Here is an 18,049-nt window from a genome sequence, read left to right as displayed (position 1 = left end):
TTTGTTTTATTTTACTTTCATTAATTTTAATGTTTTTTACCTACGTGACTTTACCGAAAAAACCTGAGAATACTGCAAGGGCGTCTCGACCTTCAGTGTACTCGCGATGCGTATTCCCTCGACGTGTGAGCCCGAGTCAGTATGCGAAGCATTGTGAGCGATTGTTTTCGCTTGTGGATCATTACTACTTTGGCAAATGCGTGGATAACGGGATACAATGAGCTAAGATACTCATTAAACGGTAGACACACTCCTTAAAGATCCTTCAATGTATTTGCTTCGTTGATGATTCCCTTACAAACCTATCAGCATGTCTGTCTGCAAGTAGCTTCATGTTTGTGCCCGAATTATACATTACCTTATCTAATGCGCATTGTTCACTGACATTCGGGTGTCTTGGGGTGCCTGCAGGCTATTGCGATATTAATCGGGAATACACCCACGTTTGCGTCCAAGGATGTATGTCAACGATCTTCCCGTGTGGCCTCCACAGACTGCTGGAGCAAGTCATATTTTGCTTCGTATGGCTGATGAATGTGGGGAGCAACAGCTGTAATTGTACATTGAGGTGATTGAGCCTATATAACAAAAATATCACCAATGTTGATGTTTACATTGTGCCGGGTCGTTATTTAAGAATTATGTTAAACTTCTTTCGCACCGTACGTGCGAGACGACCTCATTAAAGCACATCAACCGGTTGAGATAATCACTGTTGTGACCCTATATATTAACTCTGCACTCGTAGCGAAATCCGCTGACCGTAGGCTATTACTCCTAACTTTGCTGACTGACACACATACTGGCATAAACGGAGAAGGTACATAGAGTACAAAATATACCCGTATACTACTGCTTCTCAGAATAGAGTCAATTTATTACACGAGTAAATGGCATAAGAGCTTTAAAAGTTCTACACAGAATTGACAGAAAACATATCTTAACAATATTCTCCTGATTCAACAAATCGTTGGTGACTATGTGTTGATAGTGATGCACAAGCACAAATAACAAAATTCAACATGTTCATCAAATATACCGTGGCCTTAAATGGATAAACAAGCTATATAAGATTATGTCTTGGACAAAGGCCCTTCTTCATAGACGCCTTCACCAATGTGTGTGGTGAGTGGTTGAATTCATTTTTTCTTGGTTAAGGCATCTTTCAGACATGTGGAGGTATATTTGAGTACTGTAGTGGTATGCAACTAGTATTGGGCTCATGAGTTAATTTATGGTAACAGCTTAGAATAAGATTTTACACAATAGTATTGTGAATTTTAAGTTAAAAGGCATGTGCTCTCGTTTAAACAACCCCCGTTAAACGAAAATCTCACGTTCAAATTTCTCATTAAACTTCATTATGGCTCTTGTGGAAAGGTTTTACAAAGTTTCTAAAATGACTCTACTCAAAACAGAAAACATGCTCAAGCGATAGTTGGGTGCTAATCATCCCTATTAGTGTCCATAAACAAGTGGAGGCAATTGCACATCCCGATGGCAGAACCAGTTTTTCTAAATCAAAACTATTGTTGTCTTCGAACACAACATTGCTTGTTTTATTGACTATAAAAGGAAGGCTGAGTGAACTGCGACTATGATGGATTTTATCATCTTTAGACTGAGAGCTAAGTGCTCTGTCAGCACAACCCATTCAGGTCTTTAAAACACATACATAGTATACACATTCATTATTTGCCTGTAATACAAGCACGTGTGGAATCTCAGCATTGCTGTTCCATCTTTAAAAAAATAGCTTTTATACTTCTATAAACATATTTTTTTAATCAGGCATAACTGCATATAATATTCATTTGTCTTTTCTGGAATCTCATAACTACGTGTGCGGTGAGTGGCTGAATGATTTTTTTCTCTAAATACAGCTTGTTCATATTGTTGATTCGCTTCTAAATTTCCATTATTCAGTTCTCTTTTTATGAACAATTTATATGCGTGCGATAATAGGCTACTGGGTCTCTATTTCGTGAACAGGTGTGCTTATTCTGATCCACCACCTGATGTGGCTTTAAGCGATGTCTACAGGCCCCACGGTGGTGAGACGTTAAACTACCTCGCCTTGTATGCAGGAGGTCGTGGGTTCGATCCTGACCTTTGACGGCTTGTATATTTGGAGTTTGCATGTTCTCCCCGTGGTCACGTTGATTTTTCTCCAGATCCTCCGGGGTTTCCCTCCACACTTAGAAACATGCGTTTTAAGTATTTGGCTGCTATAAATGTCCACACAATAAGCCACTTCGTTGAGCTATAATTTGTGTCCAGGTCGATTCTGAAAGAAAGCTACATAGCTCAGTGGACGTTACCTGGTATAATAAAAAGAGGATGTTATGTTGGCCGCCGACCTTCTCTTGTGTCGTGCTGGCTTAGTTAAGTTTATTCCATGTGGGCTGGGAGCCTTCCCTTTATCGCACTCTGAAGGGCAGTGGTTACTCCTCCTTCAAGTGTGACATCTGGAACATCCTCGCCTTCATCCGATTGGTTTCCTGGGGTGTATTTTTGTGTGAATTAATCTTTATTTAGATCTGTCTCTCTTAAATTAGGGTTCCACTTTGCTCGCAAATGGATAGCATTAGTCATTGTAATAGTCAAAGTAACAACGTACAAATTAGCAGTGGAGTCAGCATCAAAATAAGATATTTTGCAACCATTGGCTTGGAAAAAAACAAGGCATAAACATAAATTGAGATTATATGCGCCATCCCATATTTTCTGACAATACAGTGGAACAAACGATGCCAGAAACAACAAATGATTGAAGAAGTAACAGGTAAGGCTACCAAAGCAGGTTAAAGATAGAGTATGAGAAAATAAAAAAATAAAAACCGTAAAATAGAGCAAAATACTATATCTGCATGCATTTCTGAATATATGAATTAAATAAATGAATAAATGCAAAAACGTAATGTAATTCATTATTGGATTTTTGAGTAATTACAGCATATTCAATATCTAAAGGCCAAGTGACAGATCAATGAGATTATTTTCCTTGCAATGAGGTTTTGTTTAACACGTAGGCTTTCGCGACTAATATAATCCATAATGGAGGTTTTTTTTGGGTTAGATGTGTCGTTAAAACCCGCCACCACCCGACACAACCAACTAGTAAGGGTTGTCATGTAAACAGAACATGCCAATTCATCACTAGTACAGCACACCGGTGTGCTGGTGAGCCAAGCCACGAAATTTACAATCGGAGTACGACGTTTTGCCAGTAATTATAACTAGCTTCATCAGGCGACAGCCAGATTTGTGGAGAAGTCCACCTGTTTCGTTCCTTATATAGAAGTGTGGATGTGGTGACCCCACTTCAATGATGATATATTTAGCAGTGTGGTAGTTAAGTGGGGTTATTTATTAATAATTGTAAAAATTAGGATACAACATCGGAATACATGAGCTGCTCCTGCAGATCTTCTTCAAGGGTCTTTAATGGAAATGTAAAGCAGTCACCGTAACTTGCACATTTTTGGGTGACCACAGCAAATTATTTTGTAAAAACAATGAAAGTTTAATACTCACTGGAATGTGCAGAGTTGAGGCTTTCCTGGGTAGGCCAGTGTAATGAATAAATAAGACATACCAATTAATGGCCATGGTGGGAGTGGTGGTGCGATGGTTAGTGTACTGCACTCTGAATTCATCAGAGTACGTTTTTTGTTTGCATTCTGACCACAAGTATTGTGGTTAATGCAGACATGATTCCTTGTGAAAGGTTTCAGTTTGGTGTTTAAACATCTTAACACTTGTTTTGTTGTCAGAAAAAAAGGGGAAAACCTATTCTCATATCAACGATATTTTTGCACTTATTGACTTCCTCAATGAATTATTATATTCTATTTTCCCAAATTAGATAAGCAAACGAAACCATTTTATGAATGAATATATATGGACACCATGGAGGGGTGGCATAGTCGTTAGCACATTAGCACGGTTGGCTACGTATCGTGCAAAATAATTTCAACTTACTTACACACATTCAATTATGAACCTGAATTTCTGGCCAACCACTTAAATCAATCCACACTGACCAGCATGGTGAGGTATGGTCAACCCCCATGAGTGACATGGCGTGGAGAGTTTGGATTGATGAAGGGCTCTAATATAGAATGGTATCATGTTCCAGCATTGTAAAACAAAGCATTTAAATACAGTACCATTAGGAACCACCTACTCGTAGGCTGACAAGACCTCACTTTATTCTAATTGTTTATGAAATATTTCACCTAGAGCATCGCTTGAAATGGAACACCTAATTTACAAGGAGGTCCAGGGTCGGTTTACACATACATAGCATACACGTAATGACAGGTATACAAACATTAAATTAAAATCTTTACGTGGTAATACATGCAGCGAACACTTGTTGTGACTATTAAAACTGACAGAACATGTTAATGCATATGTAGGGGCGTAAATGGGCTGTGGGGGGAGGGGGCTGTGGGGTGTCCTGGGATCCCCCGGGACCCCGCCCCTCGGTTGGGAGGTGGATAAAAGGCGGACCTCTCTACAGGCTCGGGACCAGTTAAAGACAGAAGCCGAAGACCAGCTAGATAGAACCCTGAGACTTCTAGCCCCGCTGTCCTTATCAGGACCGGGACTCTGTGCGGCTCAGTGGTGAGACCCTGGGAACCCCTGGCCCGACGTCTTTGTAAGGGCGGGGTCCAGTGGGTCAGTGGTCGGAACTCGCACCCTGGCTAGGGCGAGTTAGAATAGCCTCCCCCTAGACACCCATAGCCAGAGGACCCTGAGTGTAGTCCTGTGTTAGGGCACGTTAGCCCGGAGGCAGTACCTCCACAGACAGTGGTGTAGCCCTGAGTGTTCTGGGACTGTGCTGCCGAGTGTGGTGTTAATAGTGTTGCCTCCAAGTACCGTCTCCGACGTCTCCAGAATCCACAAATACTACACATATTCCGCCTTCTGAATAATTCTGAAGCCTTACAATTGTTGATTATATCATCTCTTCTCCTGCAGCATTCTCTTCTCTAAAAATCATATTGACGTATTTGTCTCGTCATTATCGTTCCTGTAGGTCATAGGACTTGAAACGCAAAAGTAATTTTTATTTCTTAGTGGTTCTCTTGCAGCCACAATCACATGAGGTCATGATAATATCCTTTTTTTTACTAGAAAAGCCTCACTGGGTCTCAATCATTTTCTTGAAAGCTCCACGTTTTGATGGTTCAAAAACTCATTTTTAATTAGTATGTTTAAGTCAAGTTATGAAAACCATGACACCACGTTTTGTAATACTGCCGCAGACTAAAATGATTTTCCAATGTATTGGCACTCTGCATGGTTCAGACAAAGGACGAATGTATTGTATTTGTATTGAGGTGTTAAATTGAATTGCATCTGTAGTGCAAATTGAATTACAACATGGTCTCGTGAAAGATATTTAAAACTGAAATCAATTGCGTTGTTATTTAGGGCAAATATATGACGTACTTTTTAAATTTAATAATTTATACACAGTGTATAGGCAACTTATTTAAATTGAATGAAGCACACATTGTAGGCTGTCACAATACTGAATTCATTCTGTATGAGCCTCGGGAAATTAACAATTACCATTGGCTAGCAGTTGTCTCCTCACGTTCCTAAGGGATGGTCTGAAACTCACTCTCCTGGTACTAAGTTTTAAGCTCCGAAGTGGGCCGTGTTCCAGTAGCTCAAGATTAAGCATGTTGTACAGTACAACTCAAGAGCAAATATAGGGTTAATAGTTGAGTTGCTGCTCTGGAGACTGTTGATCGATGTTCAGTCGCCGGGGTTGATGAGATGTCTTACTTAATGGAGTGGGCCGTTTGGAGACTGCCATCTTCCACTCCAGTCTTATAGTGAAAGTAGTGTATGGATGAGGAAGCAGGCAGAGATAGAGATTTTTAAAAAATCGCACATTTTTACTGTAATTTATTAATTCAATGTCTATTTAATGTTATTTATCAGTGTCTTATAAAACACATATTTTGTAAACTCCATGGACTTGCATAAGTGAATGGCTACTTACATTACAGATTATAATTGTAGAAACACATCGGGTGTTGAAATTCTTATATACAGGTAGTCACCGACTTACAATGGAGATGCGTTACGACGACCCCATCGTAAGTCGAAAATATTGTAAGTCGAAAATGGCCTAGCCTACCCAGGAGTCTACCTATATATCTATATACAGAAATGTCCATCACACCAGAAGTGGTTGCCTCTGTAGATGATAAGTCTACAGTCATTTAGTGATAAACTCTCTACAGAGCACATTATTTATGTTTGCAATAAATACGAACGGATAATGGAAGGTAGTGAATGGTAACATTTTATAAGTAGAATAAATATGACCTATGAGCCTTTTAAGATCGTGGAATGAAATGTCACAACCAAATGTGTATCTCTGTGTGCTTCGAAATGGTTTAAGCTCATCTATATATACTCTAGATGTATCATATTCGTATTCACTATTGTGCTGTATTATTGACAATTTATCTTCTATATATAAAAGGGAAATTTGTGATGTGTGTCTGTTCAAAATGTTTAGCATACTTCCCGACATGCAACAAACTTGAAATTTGCCATGTGGGTACTTTCCAGACTGTACACCATGCAAAAATGATTTTAAAAAATACACTTTTGTATTTTGGGGGGGGGGGGGGCGCAATAATGCATATATTTTGCACGGCAAGTGAGCTGTGATGTCACATCTGTCATGTGACCCGTGTGCGGAAGCGTAACGGAGTGTGCCTGCTGATCGCGGGCAAAGTGAAATACAAATGTGTTGCAGGTCTAAGGCGTTCTTCGCGCAGCATTGCTTTATTATTTCAGCCGTTTACTGCCTTACGCACCCTGAAAATTGTGTGTGTCTGCAGCAAGCGCGTGTATTTGTACCTATGGACGCGCGCATGTGTGTGTGGGGGGAGCGGTAGTGTAGTGGTTAGCGCACTTCGCTATTAACTCGGTGACCTGAGTTTGATTCCTGCTCACGGCCACCACCACTCAGTGACGATTCTCTGAACCGGTCCTGGGCCTCCCCTAGGTCGACTCAGCCTCAAACGAGTAACTGGTGTGGTGTGTGAACATCGCCACTGGGGAGACAAAGGCGGCCGGGCGTGGTGAATCCAAGACCCGGGCGAAGCCAGGTAGTAAAGCTAGTGTGCAATATAAAAATCAGGGACAATGCAGACCAACAGATGCTGATTCATGACTAATTCCTGAAGCTCAGATGGCCATTGCAGACTTCCCTATGCTCTTTTCTTACTTTGTTTATTTTCCCACTCGTGAAAAAAATCAACTCCTTTTAACATTCTTGGGTTAGGAACTTCTATTTTTACACGCTTTTATTTAACTCACTCTGTTGTTGTTGTCGTTGTATCCTCAAATATTGTAACTCAATTTTAACCCACCTCCCAATGTGGTATCGACTGCAAACATTGTATACTTATGTCATACTGATGACAATACTATATTCTATCATAAAAAATATGCATTTTTTTTAAATGTAGAGTTATGTTTCGGCTTGGCTCTAATTGTCCACGGTCCCTTACGTTATGGCAAGCTTCGGGGCCACTTCCTGGAGTCGTGAAGTTCTCCCATTAGTACGGTACATTTCATTAAAGCGTGTTTTAAAAAAAGTAGTTTTAAATATTACTTATTTTCGATTCGATTACCCTGCCATGCCCTATGTGTGGTAAATGTCCAAATCAAAAGATGCGGGGCTATTAGTTAAAATGTAGGTTTCCGTAGCCAATACAATGATCCATATTTGTTGTTTGGGTTAGGCCACGTCGTAGTTTTATGTCAATTGCAAGCATAAAACTACTACATAGCCTAACCCACAAACAAATATGGATCACGATTATTACTGTAGATTATTTTTTGCAAAGGAAAGCCTCATTGTCAGCAGGTTCCTGCTTGTGGTCTTTGGCCATTTGTGTATACAGTTAATATTTCATGTGGTTCATAAACACAGTTTATGAGTTCAACACTGACTGGGAGCCAACTCTGCTTCGGATCATACCACTGTCTGGCTGCCTAGGCATGTCCATAGGCAGAGGGTCCATTCTCATCGAGGTGTTTTCATGAGTTATGTTGCTGTAGTTTTGAACTCTGGTGATGTCTCGAGCAGAGCCATTTAGGAACACTCCATCATGTAGGATCAATGTAATACCATTTTTTGATTTAGGGTTATTGGTGGGGGACTTGCATGAGGGCAGAGGAAATGCATAGTCTTTTACATATTTCTCATTATTCTCTGTCCTTCTGAGCCTCCATCTTAGCATCTTCAGCCCAATAAGGTTGATCTCGATCAAGCACAGAAGAGTTGAGATCACGTTGATGACAAAGTAGTAGAGGAGGAAGACGTTCTTTTCTGTGGGACGCGACACGAAGCAGTCCACCCTGTTGGGGCACGGGAAGCGCTCACACGGAAAGTGGGCCTCGATGGTGAACCCGTAAACAAAGTACTGGCTCACGAGGCAGCCGATCTCCAGGACCAGCTTGAACACCACGTGGACTACATACAAGGTGTATCTTCTGGTCCTTCTCTGAGCTTTAGTCTTCTCCCACCTCACTTTTTCTTCAGTATTTCTCAATGGGGTTTTTTCAATGATTTTCTCTGCCATTTCCTCCTTGGTCTGGCTGTGTATGGCATATGCGATGAAGGAGAGTGGAGGCACTGACAGCACCATAATCTGGAATATCCAGAAGCGATAGTGCGACATTGGGAAGGCCTTGTCATAGCAAACCTGGGAATGAAAAGAACAAAACTTAACCTATAACTTAATTCACAAATTGACAAATTGAACACAATTCTGTGACATATATATACGTACTGTATAACCCTGTGTCTGCATGGTAAGACTTGACCACATTTAGACACCCGGATAGTGATTTATGTTTAAAAAAGTAAACTGATGACTTTGAGATTTGTCATCCTGAATAAATGTTGAGTAAATGAGAGAAATTTTACAGAGATAGGAAGTAGAAGAGGCAAGTGTGTACTTGCAAGCCGAGCTAAAATAATATACCATGCAAATACAGGGTTATTGTTATCAATGATGCATCATGATGTTTTATTCTGCATATATATATAAAGTTAACATGTACCACCAGACAACAAAACTAAGCATTGAGTGATATTTATGTTGTTTGTTTTGAGCCATTGTATGCATACTTCATATTTCTTGACTTCCAATGAAGTAGCACATTATTTAACTGTATAAGGGCAATTTACTGAATGAATTCCCAACTAGGATTTGAACTTTCAACCTTCCAGTTGTGAGCTAGGTGTTCTACATTAGTGCCTTTTTCCAGATACCTGAGTGTATATAGATACTATGTATATTATGCCCACAAAAGGCCTGATTCACATGTATTGAATTTTGTTTTGTCTGCTGTTTTTCCAGAGTGCGCCAATGTCTCCATTACCCATAATGGGGAAATTTCCCAAAGATTATAAATATGACTATTTATTCAAATCTGATCCAGAGTCGATTTTCAGTTATCGTTATTGAAACGGACACACCAAATTGGAGTAGCGTTTTTTCCGCTAATCTTGTGATACTGAAAGTTATAGGGATTGTATAATCAACAACGTTTTCAAGTTTCAAGTTTCATTTATTAGGTATAGCCCTGTGAGCCATTCGGCTCTTGAATTGGGTGCAACCGCAACAAACAAAAAAACAAAAACATGAACAAGAAAACATCTTAAAGTGACTATGTGCAAACAGAAAATCCAAGAAATGACAGCAACATATTGCAGAAAAAGCACCGTACACCAACAGTGTGCAAAAATCCCAGTGGGATGCAAGTTAAACAACAACAACCACAAGACAACTTAGATAAAGGCCATCAGTCTAACTCTGTACTACAATAAACAAACATGGCCAAACCGAAAAACTTTTAAAAAATTACCAAAATAAAGCTATAAAAGCAATGAAACAGTGATCATAGGAACTGTGACCGAATTTTCACAATAAACGACGTAAACAACATGTATTACCAAACTCTGCTGCCATAGCTGGCTGCATTAGTCACTCCACAACAGCAGGAGCATCAGTCGGAGTGTCAACATTTTTCAATTCACCTTTAAGATCAGCACACTAAATCAAAACACAGATCATACTTTGCAGCCACTGAATTGCAGTGGCAGCTAAGGGTGTACAACTCCTCTAAAGCAGTTTTGAGTGAAGATCTCATAGGTAGTGACTCAAGTTTCAGTTTATTGGCAATAGCATTCCAGACCCTGGGGGCATCAATAGCAAAGGCCCTTCCTCCAGTATTTGTACGGCAATAGGGAATGTGAAGCTGGTAAATGAGCGAAGACCTTAGGTCAAATTTGTTCTGCGGATTTCTTTGTAAGTACATCATGAATAAATAAGATCTGATGCACAAGCCGTCGAACATTGAGAGATGTTACGTTTGACCCAATGTAGAGATCACAGTGGTGAGTCCTATATGGGCAGTTCAATGCAAATCTTAAGGCCGAGTGATACATTGAGTCAAGCTTCTTCAGTACAGTACTTGGGGCTGATTTATACACGATGTTACAGTAATCAAGTAGAGGCAGTATGGTAGCTTTTATCAATTCCAAACGGAACATAGGGGGGAAGCAATGCTTGTGTCGATACAGAAAACCAATTTTTATTTTTTTTATTTTTACCAATATAATCAATGTGATCTTCAAATTTCAGTTTTGAATCAAGAATGACCCCAAGATACTTATAGACCTTGACTTGCTCTATTTGATAATTATTTAAGGAATGTAATTGGGGGGAAATAACTTCCTGCTTTAGTCCTGGTGAGAAGCATAGCACCTTGGTTTTGGAGGTATTCAGGACTAGTTTAAGAGCAACTAGCTGATGTTGTAGTTTGTTGAAATCACCCTGGAGCTTAGCAAACACGTCATCCGGAGAGCGGCCAGCAGTAATCAGTATTGTGTCATCTGAAATTTTTTTTACTCTGGAATGATCCAGGTCAGTGCCCAATTCATTGACATAAAGAGATAACAAGAGGGGGCCGAGGATTGAACCCTGTGGAACCCCTTTTGTTATCTTAACACTGTTTGACCTCCAACCATCGGTTAGTACAGTTTGAGTGCGAAAAGAGAGGTAATTTTTTAACCATTCTTAACGTGGGTAGAAACCAACCATTGGTAATTGTTTATTACCACAGATATTTTTTTCCGATGAAACACAAAAAAGGAGCATTTCAGCAAAACCAAATCAATCACACCCCTTGCACGATCACAGCTCAGAACTGACCTGATTGCAGCCTGGTTGCAAAGTATTACATATGAAAGCCTCTTGCTCGTCTTCGTAGAGATTGTCGCCGATAGTTGAGAGCACCATGATGCGGAATATGACAAAGATGAGCAGCCAGAATCGGCCTGTCATGGTGGAGTGAATGTTCACCACCTGGAGGATATCGCCTAAGAAGCTCCATTCTCCCATGATGCCGCACAACGTTGGGGCGTCACAGACTCCCGCTATACAACAACAGCAGAAACACAGTACCATTACGGCATGAAATGCCTCTGACAACTGCCTCTTGTCTCTTCATACACTCCAGTTTGCTGAACTATCTCTGATAAAGATACAAAAATGGGGTCACATTAATGTTATAATGTCTGTTACATAAAAAATAGAGTGTTGCACTTTTTACTTCATCTATACTGTATTCGGCTACGTAATTTTGTATGTAATTTTGTTAATTGTTAAACATGAGATTGGTATGAGGTGGTATAGGTGATGAGTGGAATTGAAGGATCACATTTTTGGAGAAATAGAGTGAAAAATGCTTTATTAAGGAATTTACTTCGTGCAAAGTGTTGTGTGGCCTTAGATAGTTTCTATCCAATTATCTAATGTCCCACAACTATTCGTGTTATGAGACTAAAGCAAAAACTCATGCGTTTAAGCACTGTAAGTTAGCGTTAAGTTTAAATTTCCATACATTGACACTTGTGGAGCTATATGGATATGCAGTATTGTTTTTGGCCATCTTTAATACTGTAGATAGTAAGGCATATTTACTGTCTGCCCGTGCGTCTGTGTGAAAGCCTCTATTAATGCAGAAATGGAACATTGACTCATGTGGTCTCATTGAAACCATGGTGGCCATTTAAAGGTTATAATTATGATACATTACAGCCCTGAGCCAATCAACTGCCAGATGAAGGCCTCCACACGCCACGTCAGTCATGGGAATTGCTTGACCATACTTTATCACGGTGGTCAAAGTTAAAGGAGCCCTGGGGGGGGGGGGGTCAGATACGACTCGCAACTGATTATGTTAGCCGTTGCTATGAATTAAACTTGGGTCACCAACTTCCTAGTAAAGTGCACTTACCACTTGTCCATAGCATAACCCAATTACATTGCTTGTTTCATATGAGGGATTGTTAGAGGTTTCCAACAATATTTAAATGTGTGCAATATGTACACGTTTTGCCATCCTCCTCTCCCACTGGTGTAGTGCCAATGATGGTTAATGCGGTGGTAATGTTGAACAATCTATTGGGTTTCGGGAATAGCAATGTGTAAGATTGCATGAAGTTAACCAACTTGAAAGAATGTAACAACTCCATTTGTAACCCCCACATAACAATTTCAAGTTAATCATCAAACTTATATTTTTCTTCATTAAGTCCTCCCATTCAATTGCAACTTGCTTTGTACTGGGACATCTTTCTCACTCATACTTTTAATTAGTTATGAGCTTCCCAAGATTCTGTCTACTGTAATATTCGGGATCATTGGGCATAGGGGCACAAGCACTGGTGAACACTCGTAACAAGTCAAGCAAGTCCACACATTGTATCTGGGTGAACACTCTTCTATGCTGGCTAGATTTGGCAAATCTTTTGTCCCGATGCAGTAAGAACCAGTTGTGACTAGTGTAGACAAAAAAAACATTATCTCAGCTATGTTTTGAGAGATTGTTACATGAGCAGGTCACATAGTAGGAGGAACATAGGATTATATCTTTATGCTTATTGAATATGTTGTGTATTGGCATAATTGAAAAGAATGTAGGCATTTTTAGTTTTTATGAATTTAGAAGCACGATGAATACTACACATGTAATGGCCATCGCTAACAATTATTACCACCGTGGTCTGGTTAAAAGGAATGAATCAGCTTCCGAATTTTTTTTTCTCTAAATTCAGTTTGTTTTAAAAGTGTTTTGTGTACTGTATTATTAATGAAGTTAGATATATGTGATGGCTGGAATATTTCACTAGACAATTGCGTATGCTGACATAGCATCAGTACAATGTTAAATGTTAGCAGGCACCAATGCAAGGAATGAAGACAATCGAACTTGTAAAGAATTAGTAAATTAAAAAGCATATAGCATTCTTTAGTAACAGGTGGATGAGCGTGTTAAAATGATTCCAATCATGTCTGCTAATCAACAGGATTAAATATTGAAATCAATCCATGAGTAACTTATATTCAAGGAGGTGCACACTTATAAAGTTACTTTAATTGAATTTTGACTTAAAACTTTCGTGACTGCAGGATTTCATATTCGTGGTTCTTTCGGTAAAGTCACGTAGATAGTAAAATTTGTTTTTAAATAATTTAAAATAAAAGCAAAAAACCACGACGTTTCGATCGCAACACAAGCGGTCTTCATCAGGCGGAGAGAAAAGAGGGGGCAAGCCTCCAAATGCAACTGCTTATAAGGGCTTTCAAAGTGAGCCAGCGCCAATGTCGGAGCAAAGCACCAGAAGTACAAGTAAAGCGAGTGCGTTAGACAATGGGGGGAGGGAGGGGGCAGAGGGGGGGATAGAAATAGAGGCGGAGCTGAAGGCGAGAGCGCAGTCCAAGTGTGTTAGACAATGGGGGGAGGAAGAGGGTAGAGATAGGGGGAAGAGAGGGGGGGTAGAGATAGGAGGAGAGAGGGGGGTAGAGATGGGGGGGGGGGCGTTGCACCTCGCTACACCCATCCACACTGCTGACGGTAGAGGTTGACAAGTAAACACAAATCAAGTCATGACCCAAAGTGGTTGATGACATCTTTTCAATGATTGCTGAGTTTAAAACCATCGTCTCGGTCGAAATTGTATCTGTGTCTATATATATGGATGGCTTCATGAACGAATTTTTGTTGATAGCCAGTGGGCTTGCAAAGTACCTTCGTCTTGGAGAAATCAATTTCGTGTGAGCCCACCGCATTAAAACAATGATCAGCCACGGCCGAGGTATTGGTCCTCCCGTGTTTCAGATCTGCCTTATGTTCACGAACACGGTCCGAGACATGTCTCTTAGTTTCCCCAATGTAACTACTGCCGCAGACGCAGCTTAGTTTGTAGACGCCGGGGTATTGCATGTCAGGGATCACATCCTTCACAGATGGGATCAGATCACGAATTTTACGTACTGTGTTAAATCGAACCTGGATCTCATGATTTTGGAAATATCTTTAGTGACCCCAGCTATGTATAGCAAGGTGATGGTTTTGATTGGGTCCTCAGATAGTTGATTCCCAACGGTTAGGGTGATAGCTTTACGGATGATGTGGTCTGAATATCCATTCATGTTGAGAGCTTAGTGGCTAGGTGATGACGGTCGGAGATACATTGAGCTCTGTGGTGTAGCGTTTTGATGAGGGAATTCTTCTGGGATGGATGGTGGTGGGAATCAGGTTTTAGGTAGGCGTCAGTATGGGTTACTTTCCTGTAGACAGAATGGCTGATTGAGCTATCTGGTCTCTTTTTGATTAAGACATCCAAGAAAGGTAGAATGCCATCCTTTTATACCTCCATGGTGAATTTGATTGCTGGGTGTATGGAATTGATGTGGTTGAGGAATTGTTTCAAACCCGGTCGGCCATGTGACCAGATGACAAACGTGTCATCCACGTGCCTCTTCCACAAGGACGGGCGTAGAGTGGATGCCTGGATGGCGTCCGTCTCAAAATTTTCCGTGAAAATGTTGGCCACAACTGGAGATAAGGGAGAACCCATTGGGGTGCGTTCAGTTTGTTTGTAGAATGTTCCACCCTAGGTGAAGTATGTATTGGTGAGGCAGTGTCTCACCAGGGCTGGTACATCAGCATTCAAACCTTGTTGGACCAAATCATCAATTGTTGCAATGATTTCGGGCACATGAACTTTGGTGAACAAGGAAACTACATAGAAACTAACGAGCAAATCACTTGGGGACAGTGAGATGTCTTTCATTTACTTAAATTGGTTACGCTTATGGCAACGCAGATTACATATATACACTTTCTTAAAATCACAAGTTATAATTTTGAACATTCCACCACCTTTACCTGGCCGAGTGGCACCGTAGTTAGAACACTCAACTGACAATTGTAAGGCTGCACGTTCAAGACCCTGCCAAAGCTCGTCTTGGCAGATGCCAAGCTATCCATAGTGGTACTCATTTAATTGACCTTGGAGGCATGATAGGTTAAGTCCTTTCAATTTGTGGGTGGATTTTTGTGCCGCTGATTCACATACTTATGTCAATGGGTAATGATAATTATAAAGACAAAGATCCCTGCATAGCCTTGACTGACTGTTGGAGCAAAGGCTGTTTAGCGAGCACCTTTGAAGCCGGCACGGTACAAGAGGAGGTCGGTGGCCAACTCCACATCCAATTTTTTTTTTTTGCCAGATAAGGCCCACTGAGCTATATTGCTATCTTTCAGAAGTAACCTGGCCACAAATGATAGCTCAACGAAGTGGCCTATCACGTGGACATTTATTGCAGCGAAATACTCGAAACGCATGTTTATAAATGTGGACAGAAAGAAACCGTAGGAACCAGAGAAAAATCCACACGACCACGGAGAGACCATGCAAACTCAAAATTGACAGGTGTCAGGGTCTGGATCAAACCCACAGCCTCCTGTATACGAGGTGAAGTAGTTAACATATCGCCACCATGGCGCCCCACATCCAACCACCTTTGTCTCCCCAGAGGTGATGTTTACACACCGCGTCAGATACTCATTTACCGCTGATTCGACCTAAAGGAGGCCTAGGACCGGTTCAAATATTCACCACCGTTTTCGGTCGTCAGCGGGAATTGAATTTGGGTCACAGGGTTTGCAGCACATTGCGTATTGTGAGGTGAGGTCATAGTCCATTGACTCAAACTAGGAAATAAAAACATGATGACAAAAACAACACGTTCGGAATAGAAGTAACAGTATTTTACCATCCGAGAGCGAAGAGACAATACGTCTGGTTGGTGATAATTTATAAAGAAACGAGATGTATTAATTTCTTCCATATGAAAACAAATAGGGCAACACAGGAGCCAAGAGAAAATTCGAGGATAATAGAAAAAAACACGATGTAAAATAATGTAAAACAAAGAAAAACTGTGAAACCTGTACTTGTTGTTTAAAATGTCGAATAAAAAAATTCCACGATTATCAGATAGGGCATAATTTTTTTCTCAATTAAAATTTCACTTCATTAGCCTCTGTAGTTGTCTGCATTGTCAGTCTCTTATTCGTGTACATTTATGACCACAAAAAGGCGATCCATTTATTAAACGAAGTATAACTGAATAAGTTGACGTGATAAGTATAGTCCAATTTCATGCCATGAAGATAAAAAGTGCAGTGTCTAAAATTTGATAGTTCTTTTGAAATGCAAAAAGCAACATAATGCAGTACAAAGGCTTTTGCATACACACATAGCATAAGTAGATACAGTACTGTAAATCCACATCTCATTAATGATGAATCTCTCTGACAAAAGCCTTATATTTGACCCTGACAATACCACTGACCATCCTGACCTCCGCTTGGCAACTTTCAGTGTTTGACAGAGTTTGTGCAATTTTCATCTGAACTCAAATAAAGAGTAATAGTGCGAATCCCTTTTCCAAGCCACTTTTGGATGACGGTTTCCCCACACCACCAGTCATGGCGGCTGTTTTGCCATACCTCTTCGTGCTGGTCAGTGTAAGTTGGTGAAGGGGGGAGGTGCAGGACTGGTTGAGATATCGCTCGCCATTGCCGTTAACTTTGGCCAGAAATAAAACCAAAGCCACCAGGTTAAGAGTTAAGTGCACTTACCAATACGCCCCACATTCCATCCCCATTATCAACATGTACAATAAATAGATAGACAGAGATTTAAGTCAAAGTAAATCCCTGCTCAACCCAGCATGGGACGGTGGTAATATTTGTTTGGTGGTCCTGAGTCAGAGGTGGAAATGCCGCATTTCTATGACAAGGACACGTGTATAGAAAAATCTATGTTGTATTCCCATGACGATAATTTTACATGATATAACAGTAACAATGACATTATGATAATTATAAGTCATAACTAGAATACTCTTTGGTTCTTTCGGTAAAGTCACGTAGGTATAAAATAAAATAAATCAGGTGATGATGGATGCTTGTGTTGCGCACGAAACGTCTTTATTTATTTTATTTTCTACCTACGTGACTTTACCGAAAGAATCAAAGAGTATGGATTCCTGCATTCACGAAAGCTTCAAATCAAGATATAACTAGAATACTTTACAAACACTAAAGGATAAAAAACACAAAAGCGGTGAGGCTTCACAAATGCTAAGTCAACCGTGTTAAATAGGCAAAACGTGTACGTAATAATCATCAGCATATCATTTATCCACTGCTTGATGAAAGCCTCCCACAAATTGTGGCCATCCCTTATGGTTTCATAGTACAAAGATCCATCTGGCTCGTCATCTCTTCACTCCATCTCCATGGTAGTTGTCCTCTTACGCCTGTTCACTCATTTGGCTGCCACTCCGCCAAAAGTGTTGCCCTTTGGTTAGCATCCTCTTTCGTGATGTGTCTGGCCCAAGCCCTCTGACTTTTATTAGCAGTCAATGTGTTGTCTTTATTGTGAGTTTGTTCTCGAATGCATCTGCTCTTCTCTAATTCGAAGCACGCTTCTTTTCAAACACGCTTCTTTTCAAACTTTTTGTTATTTTCTTTGAACCTATCTATCTGACGTTACCGAAAGACCCAAATAATATTTTAGCTTTAGTTTAATACATTTGTGATGTCCATGTTCCTGATCCCCATGTCA

The 18,049-nt window shown here is 40.3% G+C and overlaps 1 protein-coding gene across 1 annotated transcript; it reads right to left on the bottom strand.

Annotated features, from left to right (window-relative positions):
* Positions 1-7,979: 7,979 nt before the first annotated feature.
* Positions 7,980-11,459, bottom strand: LOC144932813 (gap junction delta-3 protein-like). The gene is made up of 2 exons (XM_078857268.1): positions 11,271-11,459; positions 7,980-8,753 (listed from the first exon to the last, which is right to left on the bottom strand). The coding sequence occupies exons 1-2, from the start codon at positions 11,457-11,459 to the stop codon at positions 7,980-7,982; spliced, it is 963 nt and encodes a 320-aa protein (XP_078713394.1).
* Positions 11,460-18,049: the final 6,590 nt, after the last annotated feature.

Source organism: Lampetra fluviatilis, chromosome 1 (assembly GCF_964198595.1).
Source record: "Lampetra fluviatilis chromosome 1, kcLamFluv1.1, whole genome shotgun sequence".
Lineage (NCBI taxonomy): Eukaryota > Metazoa > Chordata > Hyperoartia > Petromyzontiformes > Petromyzontidae > Lampetra > Lampetra fluviatilis.
The sequence above is the reverse complement of the archived record's forward strand: the minus strand, read 5'-3'. Positions and strand labels throughout refer to the sequence as shown.